At 40.3% G+C, this 14,923-nt stretch overlaps 1 protein-coding gene across 6 annotated transcripts in view; it reads right to left on the bottom strand.

Annotated features, from left to right (window-relative positions):
* The window catches only part of CBX5 (chromobox 5), a 35,919-nt gene that overhangs the window by 14,854 nt on the left and 6,142 nt on the right, over window positions 1-14,923 (bottom strand). For 3 of the 6 annotated variants that reach the window (XM_060111684.1, XM_060111682.1, XM_060111680.1), the window contains one exon: window positions 3,496-3,674. In XM_060111684.1, the coding sequence (XP_059967667.1) occupies window positions 3,496-3,632 (137 nt within the window). In that variant the 5' untranslated portion in view covers window positions 3,633-3,674. Of the gene's footprint in view, window positions 1-3,495; window positions 3,675-5,260; window positions 5,413-5,432; window positions 5,589-14,923 lie in introns of those variants that run through there. The other 3 variants (XM_060111681.1, XM_060111686.1, XM_060111683.1) reach the window with 3 other exon arrangements.

Raw genomic sequence — 14,923 nt, 5'->3', positions numbered from 1 at the left:
ATTAAATTTGGATCAAGGGAGTCCTACTATGAGGAAAACAAATAGTTGGTATTCACAAAGTTGTTCTCTGTATCCCCAGCATAGGTTTTAGAAAAGCAAACCACCAACTACCATCCGCAGTTTACGGAATCAAAGCAAGAAATCTCTCTACACGGGAAAAACTAGACCAGGTATCCTCTTCACTCCTATAACCAAAAGACCCGTGGCAGAGGTTCTTTTGGTTATATAGGAAGAATTAGCTACATTAAGATATCTGTAAATATACCATAGCAGTTTCTATAATCCATTCATTGACTGAGGAAAAATTTTTTACATTTATGCACCATTCATTTTAGATCCTTCATTGTTTTTGTTTTTTGAATAAGGTATCTTTAAATTGGAATGGTTTCAACACATGCCATAATAACTCAACTAAGTAGCAGAATGATGGGGAAATCTGAGATATTTACTCTAGACTTCAACTTTCTGCAAAAAGAGCTTAAGAATGAAACAAAATTTATTTCTAAATCATTTGAGCCAAAACCGGAAAAGCCTCTTCCTCATAGCTCTTCTTTCAGCAAAAAAAAAAAAAAAACCAAAACAATTTCCTCATACAATAACTTTCTCCTAAATCCACAGAATATGTATGTAAGTTTACTATCCCAGGAGAAATTAAGGCACGAAATTCAAGAGACGTGCCAACACTGTAGCATAATAAGCAAGCAGATGCAGAGGTAGGAGAGAATCTCTGTTGCTAGCAAGGAAAGCCGGTCTTCTAATGAGATTATCCCTTTTCCTACCATATTGGTATTGTTGTTTCTACATCAATCAATTTTCACCCAAAAGATAGCACGGTATAGTTTATAAAGAACCTGGGTTTTAGTGCCAAAGAAATCTGATGCTGGGTCCTTGTTTCAGCACGTACCAGTTCTGTTATCTTTGGCAAACAACTAATTTCCTCATATGTAAATTGAAAATACCTCTAAAGGCTGTTATGAGAATTAAAGAGAACACATGAGGTAGAATATGACCACTGCCTAGTAAATAGTAGGTACTTAGTTGTAGACAATGCTGAAGGGGCACAATCTGTTCCGGTCTTTAATGATAAACTCTGGATATTTCTGACAAAGTAAGGACAAATGTTTAATCTGGGACTTCCTTGGTGGTCCAGTGGTAAAGAATCTGACTTCCAATGCAGGGACGTGTGTTCGATCCGTGTGGTCGGGGAACTAAGATCCCACATGCTGCGGGGCAACTAAGCCCGTGCGCCACAACTACTGAGCTCACACGCCTCAACGAGAGAGCCCACGTGCCACAAACTACAGAGCCCGCATGCTCTGGAGCCCGCGCGCCACAGCTACAGAGAAGCCCACGCACCCCAATGAAAGATCCGCGTGCCACAACTAAGACCTGATGCAGCCAAAAAAATAAGTAAATACTAAAAAAAAAAAAAGGTTTAATCCATCTACCCTAAACCTTTTCTTTCCCTCTTTTATGTATGTAAGGTACCAGTAGCTCAATTATATAGTCTTGAAATTCTTCAAAATGCCCAACAATTTCCAGTGGTGATTCAATGGGTCACATAAACACCCTCAAAGTCTTTAGGTGTATCTTAATTCCTTTCTCATGGTGCTCTAGGTCTCTCGAATTTATAGTTCACACCTCTAGATGTTGTGATAGCACTCCTCTTTAGAAATACAGAGGGCACATTCTGATTGCTGTGCTACCCACATTTAGTGCTGTGTGTGTGTGTGCTACAGATGCTAAGCATCGTGCAGTGCATAAACTGCCCCACCTAAAACACCCACAGTGCTCCAGATGAGAAACTTGATTCACATAGTAAAATAACCTTAAACATATTCTGAAGGCTCCTGATCATAACTTTGTCCAAAGGTACTGGCAAAACATTCAATCTTTTATTATATTTAAGCCTCACACTTCAAAGTTGTCATGTTCAGTATGGTAACTACTAGCCACATGTGGCTAATGAGCATTTGAAATGTGGCTACTATGAAGTGAGACGTGCTACAAAATGTAAAATACACATCAGACTTTGAATTCTTAAGCATGAAAAATAATGTAAAATTTTATCAATAATTTTTGTATTAATTTTGAGATAGCATTTTGATGTAGTGTGCTTAATAAAATATATTATTAAAATTAATTCCACTTTTCCTTAATGTAGCCACCGTAAAATTTGAAATTACATATGTGGCTTGCATTACATTTTTACTGGACAGCACCACTCTAGGAGCCTAAACCAGTTCCTAAAAGCTCACTGGGGTTCACAGAAACCCATTCTTTGTTATCAGGCATCCTGGGAAGAGAATTAATGAGAAATTGAGGCAAAATGCCTAATGATTACACAGCTTCATGTATTTCACTTTTCAAGCTACCTCTCCTATGTGCTTGTGTGTCTAGTTCTACTTATTCCAAAGGAAAGAATAACCTACTTTAGCACTTCAACATAAAGTCAGTTACTGCCTAATTCTGAATAGTCAACACTTCGGTACCATTCTTAAAGCTCATTGACCTAAAAAGAGGGGTTTTATAGTAATAAAAGATAAATTGAGAGATAAAGGGATAGATTATATTAAAATGTTAACTGTAGAAATGCGGTGGTGTGTATCTGAGTGTTCACTCAATTTCTTTTGCCTCAGCTGTATGTATATTTGAAATTTTAAAAAATAAATATCGGGGGCTTCCCTGGTGGCACTGTGGTTGAGAGTCCGCCTGCTGATGCAGGGGACACGGGTTTGTGCCCCAGTCCGGGAAGATCCCACATGCCGCGGAGTGGCTGGGCCCGTGAGCCACAGCTGCTGAGCCTTCGCGTCCGGAGCCTGTGCTTCGCAACGGGAGAGGCCACAGCAGTGAGAGGCCCGCGTACCACACACACACAAAAATAATAATAAATAAATAAAAATAAATATTGGGGGTAAAATGTGGTCTCAGATTTAAGTCTCTCATTAAGATGAGTGTTTCATCCTAGGACAATCTTGAGGTCCAAGGATCATTATCGAAAGCTTTGGGCTATGGAATCAACTACAATTTCTTCTGCCTACATGTATGTGTTTTAGCTTAGTTACATCCAAAAGAATTGTAACAGTAGCAGTTTATACTTACATTGAGCTTATGTGTCAGGCTCTACACATCTCCCCAATGTCTCTATGATATATACTGTTTCTAATCCCTATTTTATTGAGGAAGAAAAAAGATTAAGGAACTTCACCAAGGTCACCCAGCTCGTATCATAAGTGGTAGAGCAAGAATCTGGACCCAGGCAATCTGGCCCCCAGTCTATGCTCCTAACCAGGTCATTATACTGCCTCTCAAAAGCATTCTCATTAGAACATCAGCTCCAAGAAGGGGGAGGTTTTGCTTAGTTTATTGCTGTGTCTTCTGACTCTTAGAAAGGAGTGCAAGTAGTTAAAAAAAAAGATGGTGATGGTTCACAGGGAAATGTCTGTGTCTCCGTCTACCTGCACAGAGTCCCAAAGCCTGAGAGAAGGCACTTACTCGGAAAAGCCTTTCCACTTCAGTAGATACTCCACTTGCCCCTTAACCACACGCCTGTCTAGCACCTTCTCCACGACGTACTCCTCCTCATCCTCTGAAGAAGAACTGTCAGCTGTCCGCTTGGTTTTCTTTCCCATGTCTCACGCTGTTCCACCTGAAGGACTAAGGCCACCGGGTTCCTGCAAATGGGAAGGACAAAAATGGTCAGAATCCATGTGAGCAGTTAAAACTCTGTCTCTTCTTGACGGGATGCAGGGGGTATAACACAAAGTTGCCATGTACCTTTTTCTTGTGTCTTAAAGCATCCTACAGATGAGTCCTAAAGAGTTTAATCAAAAATGGGCAGATCCCCACTTTCCCAATTACAACTTTCTCTTCAGCTAACAAGATCAAAATTATTAGATGGCACAACTATCTAACTCCTCTAATTTCAGATTCCATAAGACAAGTAATGTGTGGGATTTTACTCCTAGCTAATTCTATAACTGTTAACAAGCCATAAACTCAAAGACAAGTATGGAAAACTTTCAGTTAAAAGAACCGTGATAGAATTAACACATTTCCCTCCAAAGTTAATAAGGTTTTTTATAAAAACGGGGGGAAAAAAAGTAATAAGAAAAGCCACCAAAATCTAACTTTCCTCTGCTCTGAGCATCCTGAACAGTCTTTCAGCAGCACAAAAAAAGTCCTGCTCAGGCATCTTTCGCCACATTTTCAGTGACTCAGTACATTTCCCTTAAACAAACTGAGCTTGTCCCTTCTGAGCATCCATCAGCTCACAAAAGCAAGGCTGACATCTCAAACACATTAAGCCTCCCCTTTCATTTGGGGATGGGAGGGAGGCAGGAAGGAGAAAAAGATTTTTTAGTCCTAAAAATCAAAATTAGTCATTGAGTTGTTCAATAATTCTTAAGGCTCAACTCATCCAATTATTAAGGAGGTACCTCTCCTCTTAACTGGAGTTGACTTTGGGCCAAAGGAAGAGGAGGAGGAAAAAGAAGTCTGGTCCCAGACTCACATCAACATGAAGCCTCAAAACACAGAGGAACCATTCATAGGCCCAAGGAAAGCTGAAGCAAGGCAACACAAATGGAAATTGAGTTAAGCTCAGAAATATGCACAACGGGGGGTACTCAACAGAGAATCTAGTTTCTTAAATTCCCACGTTGCTGTTACCATAATCATTTTTAAGAATTCTTCCTTAACCATGTTAAATGGTGCCTAGAGTCTGGATTGCAGAGTAGCAGGAATTGTTTTCTTAGCTGAACTCTATTTTTATTTTGCTGTAACCTTTAAAGCTTTTTTTCAGCACTAAAAATATTTCCATCCTGATCGGAAGACCACCCCAGGAATAGGGAAGGTCGCTACTGATCTCGGAATTTTGTTCGAGTAGCATAAAAAGTTGCATTTATCAATTTACTTCAAATTAGCAAATTTTAGGGAATTACTCCCAGAATATATAGTTGGAAACCATACCTCCAGAACTTACTAGCAATAGGTCTGCCCACCCAAAAAACTGTTTGTACCCATTACTGCCTCGCAATAAAACTATGTCTTCATTAACATACTTTATTTGGAAGAGGGGGTGGGAGGATGGGGTAATGTAGGTGAGGGGTTTCAAAATAATTTTTCCATGAATTCAGGGGAAAGTCCTAAGCTTCAAGAAAAAAATCTGATTTATTTAAAATAAAAGCAGCCTCCAACCTCACCAGAGACAGGAAATGTCATATTCCAAGGAGAGTAACCCACCCCCACCCCCACTCACCTTGGAATTTCCGGGAGCTGAGCAGCTTAGGTCAGAGCGCCAGGGTTAAAACCAGCCCCGGGTTAGATGCATGCAGTGAAGCATTGTGGCTATGGCCTCCCCTGCCTCACAAGGAAAAACAAGGATTTACATATGTGCTCTTCGGTTTGAGGGAGGAAAGAGGAAAATCTACCTTTACACCTTCACGCAGAAGAGGAGCCCCAGAGGCAGCAGATGAATGGGGGTTCCCTCCTTTACCTACCGGATCGCCCCAGTTCTTTCTTTCCCTCTGGGCTAACAGAAGGGGCCTCCCCTCCCAGGTCTGGGGCTTGGCGGGCTGGCAGCTCCCCCGCCCCCACCCAGCTGCCTAGGCGCCACTGCGCAGCTGTCCCAGTCCGTTGCCATGGCAACTGGCAGCCTTACTAGACTAAGGGAGGGGGGAGAGGCAAACGGAAAAGTTAAAAGGCTTAACTTTTCTTTTCAGTGAAGACTGGGTGGAGAAGTTGGAAGGTACCTCCCTTGGCCTCAAGGCTAAGGCATTCAGAGCTCTAGGGAATTGGCGCTTGGATTTTAAACCCAAAACTTGTGCTTATTCCTCTAAGAGCACTGAGAATTAATCAATAGCATTTTAAGATCTAACAGGATTATAGCGCAACTGGAGGGGGGAGGGGGGCGGGGAAAGGCTAGCGCCTTCTACAAGATCAGTACAAACTACCCACCCCCTAATCCAGCCCACCAGAAGCACTTTAGACGAGGCCTTTTCTACCATCTGTCACTGAACAGTTAATTAAGATTGCTGGGGTGGGGGTGGGGCGCAGGGACTAACCGGAGAGGGGGAAGGGAAGGATTTCAAAGATGCTATACAACTTTCCCTTTGGGGGGAATCACTGGATACAGAAACAGAATGTAGGGACTTGAAGCACTACCAAAGAACCTTTCAGCTGAAATTATAGATAGAAAAAAAATTTAATTCTTAAGTAGTTTTAAAAAAGAGAAGGGAGGGAGCAGTCCAGTCACAACCATTACTATTAAAACCACTTCTCATTAGTTGTTCTTGTAATGTTATAAAACAAATTTTAAAATAATTACCTACCTGGAACATTAATTATACAGTATAGTAATTTAAAATTTTGTATATTAAGAATCCCTAATACTTGAGAAAAGGAAGACTGAAATAAATAAAGAAAAGAGAATTAAGACTTGCAGTCCCATGAATTCCTTTCTCCTGGCCCTAAGAACATTTTAGAGAGCTCCAAAACTCTGCTCTCTGCTTTACAGATATGGGTCTTTTAGAGATAGAGGCTGCTGCCATCGGAGATTAAGAAGAAGGGACAATCGAAAGCAAAGAACCCGACCGAGGAAAAAAAAGAATGGTGATTCTTTTACAGTTTAAGGGCTAGAGACTGGACCAGATAAAGCATCAAGACTGGTTATTATTTTGGTTATCAAACAGAAGAAACTGTAGGATATGAGGGCAAAGTGGACAGTTTTCAACTACGAGGATTTCTTCAACCTTGAATAGACCCATCAGGAAATCTGAGTAAAAACTGCCTTTCTCGATTCTTCCTAACTTTTTAAAACTTTTTGTAGTTAAGGGATATGAAAACAATGCCAAAGGAATTAGATCAGGGTTTTGATTCTGTGATTAACTTGCCATGTGTGATCTTGAGTAAATAAATTTTAGCTCTAACCCCAGAATCACTAAAGTGGGCCAAATAAATCCCCACTGCCTACCACCTAGGGAAAGAGTGAGTTTATGTTGAAACCAAAGGGCTGTTAAGTCCCCCAACGAGAAGCTTTTGTAAAAATATTACAGGGCCTAATACAACAGCAGCAGGAAATATGTGACCTTCCAAATTCCTAAGCCATTAAACCATATCACATGCAGTAACTCCTGCAGTTCAACATGTTAGAGAGGAAGAAAGGAGGAACTGTGTCTTTGTTAACCAGGTGCTGGTAAACTAATAAACCTTTCTCTCAAGGGCAAAATTCTTACTCTTTAAAATTCAGGAAAGCATTGGAGATGGCAGAATGAAAAGACTTAACAGCAATTCTGTAAAGGGATAAAGGACAGGAATGTTAACATTTTAGTGAAACCTTTAAGGCGAAACAAGGGAATTCAAGGAGGAAAGGGACAAAAACATTCAGGTGTCCATCCTTCTCCTTAAAACATCAGGAAATAAAGGGTCAGATCAATTCCCTCCTTCCCACTCTTAAGAACTGCCTAAAAGGCACATGGCTAAGATCCCTTTCTCTTTGGGAAATGGGTTTTTTAACAGCTGACAAATCAAATTGGGCCTTATGCCAGGAGTCAGAGTCCAACCATAATTTCTGTAAAGAATGGCATGCAATTGTCTTGTAAATCTCCTGGACAGTCACAGATCAGAAGCTGGCAAGGATGAGGACATAGTTCTGATGGAATGTGTCTTATCTTAACCTTGAAGTTACAGATCGGCTCAGGAGCAGCAGTAAATGAGAAATGCACTCAGACACTGGAGGGGACGTAATTCTCTTTTAGACACTGCGACCCAGTGTATTAGGGTCAAATGAAACACAGAGTCAGACGGACAATTTAAGGGCTAGAGCCTGGACCAGATAAAGCATCAAGACTGGTGGTTCACACTGAGCTTGGAAGGAGGGAGCATTCCAGTGTGAGAAATGAGACATGGCTGGCAGGACGATGGCTTGATTAAGGTAGAATCCCGATACCAAGACAGAGAAAGAGAGGCTGAGCCTCTGAGCACAACCTTATTATCCTTATGGAAATCTCCACGGGAAGGGGTGAGCTTCTCAAGTTTCTAGAGTCTTTCAGACATAACAGCTCTCACGCAGCCTTTTCTTGAACATACACAGGAACTCTCTGGTAAAGGCATCAACAACCACAGAGTCCAGCAATTTAATGGCCCATCAGATCATGAGAAAGAGCAGGCCCACCAACCCTTCATATCAACGATGCAAGGCAAATTCACCTTACAGGCCTCTGAGTGCTGGGGGAAAAACACCTAAACCAGGGATCTGGTGAAAATTCAGCCTTGGACAAACATCAAAGAGCTCTGCGGTCAGGCACAGTCAGAACCCACATTCCAAGTCGATGACAGGAAACTTCTTTAACACATGAATCTTCCAGAAAAAAAGGGGGTGGGGTGGGGAAGAGGTGAGGAGGTGAAGCAGAAAGAGAGGGACAAAAGAAGCCCCACACATTATACGGGTAAAAGAAAAAAAAAAAAGGTAAAAACTGCCAGTGCCCAGAAATTACAGAGAGGGCATTACTGAAAGCTGGAGCAATCCAGAAGAACAACAGATGTAATGATTAGCTGTTTGCATCAACCAATCAATCCTGGAAACAGAACCACCCACATGAGATCTCCGGTATGTGTCTGCTCTATCTAGTTCAGGCTCTGCTCTAGTCCCTCCAGTCACTACTTTTCAACGTCAACTGTCCTGGTGGCTTTTCTTAGATTTCGGTGTAGCACACTGTATTTTCATCACGACTTACGAGCAAAAGCATATATATGTATTATATATATTCTACGTTTTTCTCTAAGTTTTCTTTGTATTGTTTAAAAAGTAATGAAACCAACTGCTAAGCTGCCTCACTGAACTACCTACTAAACTGACATTAGTCAAACCAAATGTCAAAATGCATAATCAATGAGCTCTTTATTTTAGAGTTTCAATATAAATTTTATAAGCCCACTAAAAAGGCAAAATCTTCTATGAAGCAAGTCATTCTAAAGAGTAGGAAAGGGCGAGGGCATATGCAAAGGTCCCTATCACATGTATTAATATGCCACTGATGGGTGACTTCAGTTGGTCTAGGCTTGAGAAACTCCCATTTCTCCCCTAAGTCCCTTGGGGAAAGCTGGTGGCTTATGTGAAGATTAAACTGTCAGCTACAGCATTGTCTTCAAGGCATCCTCTTTATAGCCTTATTGCAGCAAATAAAACAGATGAAAAGCAACCAAATTTACAGAACCATTTTAATCTGGTTTGTGTTCTTTCCTCTTTATAGACCTAGAAGTACCAATGGTTTCAGGTTTGTAAAACATACAGCATAAAACTAAAATACCCTCTATAAAGATGTTTTCTTCCACTAGATTTATGATTTCCAAAGTATAAGCCATGTGACATTTTAACAAAAACACAGCATAGGGATGCACATTACAGCTGTCCTGGCTGTCTCAGGTTTTGTTAAATGGGCTGAAAACTATCACTCCACCTCCACCAAAAGCCTATGAGCACCCAACTCAAGAGGAGTTAAAAGCTTTCTAAATGTCTACTTAAGAGACTGGATTAGGAAAGAGTTGAGGAGGAAGATTAACTGTGGTCATTAACACCCCTGTCATTAACAAGCCACATACAGAGAACACAAACTTTATTAATAGACAGGAGTGTGGAAAGAGGAAACGCTCTCTCCCTTGGCTAGCATGAGCTCCAGTTCATGATCCTTCAAAAATCAGGCCAAGGCACTGCTTCAACCAGTCACAGAATTATTCTGGGGGCAAAGTATCCTATTTGTTGATTATCTAAGCTGCCTGCTCCAGCGAGCAAGGGAGTAAAGAGCCTTTTGTTCTTTTAGATTAAAACATCTACATTATAAATGGAGATAAAGGGTGCCTTATAAATTTCATTTGACTGTACTGTCCTCCAAGCTCTGAATGCCATTAAAAAATATAAATGAATGTGTACTATAGCAATTCTCAGAACTGCTCAAAGCGTTAAGTCTGGTTCATTGGTATATTTACCACTAACACACAAATTGTTGATAACCCGTTACCAGATCACAATTCCACAAAATAATAATTTTACATGAGATTTTTCTTTTTCCTATATTCAAATCTACCGAATTTCTTCTCCCAAGTGTCCATCTTCTCTAAATTTAGTTAGGGCACACCTAAACCCATTGCTGGGCGAGAGGTTAGATAGTCAATTGTTCCAAGATTCATGAGAAAGGAGAATTTGTATCACTATGGGCAAATGTCTTCCAGATGGTGCTTCCAACAACTCTATCCTTGGAATGTACTGAATTCATCTCAAAGCCCCACAGTCTCTAGTGAGTGTTAATCTCACACCCACTCCTCTCTATTAATTAAATGTGAAGCATGAACTAGTAGATCTTGTCACCCTTCATGAAGAACCTAGCAATTTCATCATAAATCTTAAGAAAAATGAGTAAGAGCAACGTTTGAGTAGATTACCACGAATCTTAGCTTTTTACATACCACTTTGGCAATTCATGTTCACAAAATATGGAGGGGTTAAAAGAGAACTGAAGTATCCACCACCAAATAAAATTATGGTCATAAAGCAGTTTCTAAACAGGCATAAAATTAAGACTCACGCTTATCTAGCTTGTACAGATTTTGGCCATCAGCAGCTTAAGGGTTACAAGGGCCCCTTCAGGTCATTTCAACAAATCCTCTATTTGAAGGAAAAGCTTCTACTATGCCAAACAATTTACATTCTAACATAGTCTTAGTTTTGCAAAGACATTCAAGAGTCATAAAAACTAATCTGCATAACCAAACTAAAATCTCTAACTGCTGAGATGGTATTAGACTTTAAACCAATATGCTAAAACCTGATTAATACATCCGGACAAAAAAAGGAGTTTTTATATAATTGGAATAAGAAAGATATCTCAGACTGTAAAACTTCAGGAGTAAAAGAGAGCATTCCTTCAACATACGGCTTAGTTTTGTGCTCTGCCATTACCTTGGTGTATTAGCAACATGAATTATATTGAAGTCATAGTCTACAATTTAGATAAATAAAATCAAGCCAGTATTGAACTTTTTCCCATCCCATACAACGGTATCCTTGGCAGCTCCTTGGCCATCTATTATGATCCTGACCAATTTCTCTCTGTGGCAATTTAAAAGCTGTAAAAAATATATATATAATGGGTGGTGACAGGAGAAACAAACCTACACCAGAAATTATTGAACCTTGTACGTCTCTGCAAGCATCTCTATTGACATTTAAGTGTGAGTTACTATGCCACAGTATCATAAAAGTGTGCTCTACACTTCAGATATCTTGATAGTTAAATGCAAAGAAAGGCCATCAGATAAAGCTAAAGGGATGGCCAATCTCAGACCACCCAGCTCTTCCACTGAGCACTCTGACACATTGCTTATGCCAAATAAGATGTTTCTTTTTTTTTTTTTGCGGTACGCGGGCCTCTCACTGTTGTGGCCTCTCCTGTTGCGGAGCACAGGCTCTGGACGCGCAGGCTCAGTGGCCATGGCTCATGGGCCCAGCCGCTCCGCGGCATGTGGGATCCTCCCGGACCAGGGCACAAACCCGTGTCCCCTGCATCGGCAGGCGGACTCTCAACCACTGCGCCACCAGGGAAGCCCTGACTCTCTTTTTGTCTAGCTTCCAACCATCATCCCAATTCAGATCCTATGCCAAAAGGATGATACAGTAATACTGATCCTTGCTCTAAAATTGGTTATGGGACATTTATTGAGGGCCAAGTAGGTGTCAAGCATTGCATAAGCAGTGAGTCTAGCCCAGTCGTCAACTTAAGGACTAAGGTTTTAAGACTCTCCTTAGTTAAGTCAGCACTGGTTAGCACCATCCCCAAAGGTTATTACAAAAAAGCTACTAAAGGGGTAACTAGTTAACAGTGGCAATATCAGGACTAGAAATAAGGAGATGTGGGTCCTATCCCAACCAGATCACTGAAAGGTTGAACTGGACAGTTCACTTAACCTTAAGGGTGTTAGCTATTTGCCCTACTTATCTCATAGGTCTGCTGTGGGGGTAAAAAAACTAAACACTTTTTAAAATATAAAGCAGGGGCTTCCCTGGTGGCGCAGTGGTTAAGAATCTGCCTACCAATGCAGGGGACACAGGTTCGAGCCCTGCTCCGGGAAGATCCCACATGCTGCGGAGCAACTAAGCCCACGAACCACAACTACTGAGCCTGCGCTCTAGAGCACGAGCCACAACTACTGAAGCCCGTGCACCCTAGAACCCGTGCTCCGCAACAAGAGAAGCCACCGCAGGGAGAAGCCCGTGCACCGCAACGAAGAGTAGCCCCTGCTCGCCACAACTAGAGAAAGCCCGTGAGCAGCAACGAAGACCCAACACAGCCATAAATAAATAAATAAATTTATTATTTTTAATATATACATATATACAAAGCAGGGAAGTTAACAGTAGATGAAGTTAAAAATAATGAACACGTTGGTGTTTCCTCCTCTTCTATTTTCCGGAACAGTTTGTGTAGAATTTGATATTATTTCTTCCGTAGAAGTTGGGAAAATTCACCTGTGAAGCCATCTAGACCTGGAGTTTTCTTTGTGGGGAGGCTGTTAACTACAAATTCCATTATCCTTGATACGTATAGGGCTAGTGAGGTTCTGAATTTTTTCTGAAGTGAGCTTTGGTAGTTTGTCTTTCAAGGAAGCCATTCATTTTACCTTAGACATTGAATGTATTGGCATAATTGTTCATAATACTCCCTTATTACCCTTTCACTGTCTGTAGGATCAGTAGTGATAGCCCTTCTCTTATTCCTGATATTAGTAATTTGTGACATTTTCCCCCTGATCAGACTTGCTCGTTAATTTTATCATCTCAAAAAACCAACTTTCAGTTTCATTGATTTTTCTCTACTAGTTTTGTCTTATACTTCATCAACTACTTACTGCTTTTACCTTCACTATTTCCTTTCTTCTGCTTACTCTGGGTTTAATTTGCTTTTTCTTTTTTTAATTGAATAAATTTGACATGTAACACTGTAAGTTTAAGGTGTACAGTGTGTTACTTGGATACATTTGTGTATTGTAATATGGTGGACAATGTAGTGATATTTATGTTACATAATTGCAGTACAATATTATTGTCCATATTCACTATACCATGCATTAGGTCTTTAGGGTTATTTACTACTTGTTACAAGTCTGTACCCTTAAACACCATCACTCTTATCCCTTCTTTTTCTAGGTTCTTAAGATAGAAACAGACTCTAGATCTTTCTGCCTTTTTAATTAAAGCATTTAATAATATAAATTTCCTCTAAGCACTGCCTTGGCTATATCCCACAAATTTTGACGTTATCATTTTTATTCAGTTCAAAATATTTTCTAATTTTCTGTGTGTCATCTCTTCTTTGATCCATGGGTTACTTAGAAGTGTGTTTAGTTTCAAATATTTGGGGATCTTCCAGAGGCCTTTCAGTTACTGATTTCTAATTTAATTCCATTATGGCCAGAAAACATACTTTGTATGATCAAATCCTTTTAATTTTGAGATTTGTTTTATGACAGAAGATGGTCTGTCTTGGTAAATGTTCCCCTGCACTTGAAAAAAATGTGAATTCTGCTACTGTTGGATGGAATATCCTATGAATGTCAATTACATCAGACTGGTTGATAGTGTTGTTCAAGTCTATTCCATACTGACTTTCTGTCTACTTGTTCTATTAATTACTGAAAAAGGGTGTTGAAATCTTCAATATAATTGTAGATATCTACTATTTCAGTTCTATTGTTTTTTTTTTAATTAAGAGGGTGTTGAAGTCTCCAGCATAATTGCAGATGTCTATTATTTAGTTCTATTGTTTTTTTCTTTCTTGTACTTTGACACTTATTATTAGTTGTGTAAAATTTAGAATTATTGTATCCTCTTAATGAGTTGATCCTTTTTTTTTTTTTTTTTTTTTTTTTTTTTGCGGTATGTGGGCCTCTCACTGTTGTGGCCTCTCCCGTTGCGGAGCACAGGCTCCGGACGCGCAGGCCCAGAGGCCATGGCTCACGGGCCCAGCCGCTCCGCGGCATATGGGATCCTCCCGGACCGGGGCACGAACCCGTATCCCCTGCATCGGCAGGCGGACTCTCAACCACTTGCGCCACCAGGGAGGCCCTGAGTTGATCCTTTTATCATCTAACCTAGTGTTAGCTACTTGCCCTACCTACCTCATGTCTGTTTCGGAAAAAGAACAAGAAAACACTTTAGAGAATATACAGGAAACTGAAGGTCAAATGTTGGATGTTAAAAATAACTTTAATGAATTTGCTGAACTATTTGTAAGTTTCACCTATGCTTGTCTCCAACTACACATATGAGGTTTGCCTATGTTTCATCAGATTCCTAGATATAATTTATTGTTGTGAAATACTGAACAAATTAGCAGTATATTACCCTCCACAACTCCCTGTGAGGTAGTAAGTGAGTCTTACTGATTTAGGGATGAGAAACAAGGCACAAGGAGTTCAAGGATTTGCCTCAGAAACCAAACTTAAGATAGATTTCCCAGCCTATTGGCTGACCTCTTTAGCAGAGAGCATTTTATTCCAACATAATTATGCCTGCTGGCTCAGATATGAACTTGCTTTATTCTAAGAATTGTAGATTACAATCAGAGAAATACTTGAATTCAATCTGGTTCCTCCTCTCCATGGAAGAAATAAATAATGAGTGTGTTATAAAACTTGATCTTAAAGTAGTCCTTTCAATGACACCATCTCAATCCTATGCTTTCTGGTGTCCTTCCTAGCAATGAAACACAATGGAACAGGCACTTAGTAAGTCTGAAGAATAAGACTGCATGTTGGGACTTCCCTGGTGGTCCAGTGGTTAAGAACCCGCACTTCGACTGCAGGGGGCACGGGTTCGTTCCCTGGTCAGGAAACTAAGATCCGGCATGCCAATTGGTTAAATAAAAAAAAA

This window comes from Mesoplodon densirostris, chromosome 11 (assembly GCF_025265405.1).
Source record: "Mesoplodon densirostris isolate mMesDen1 chromosome 11, mMesDen1 primary haplotype, whole genome shotgun sequence".
Classification (NCBI taxonomy): domain Eukaryota; kingdom Metazoa; phylum Chordata; class Mammalia; order Artiodactyla; family Ziphiidae; genus Mesoplodon; species Mesoplodon densirostris.
Note: the sequence above shows the minus strand (reverse complement) of the source record. Positions and strands in the feature narration are given on the sequence as shown.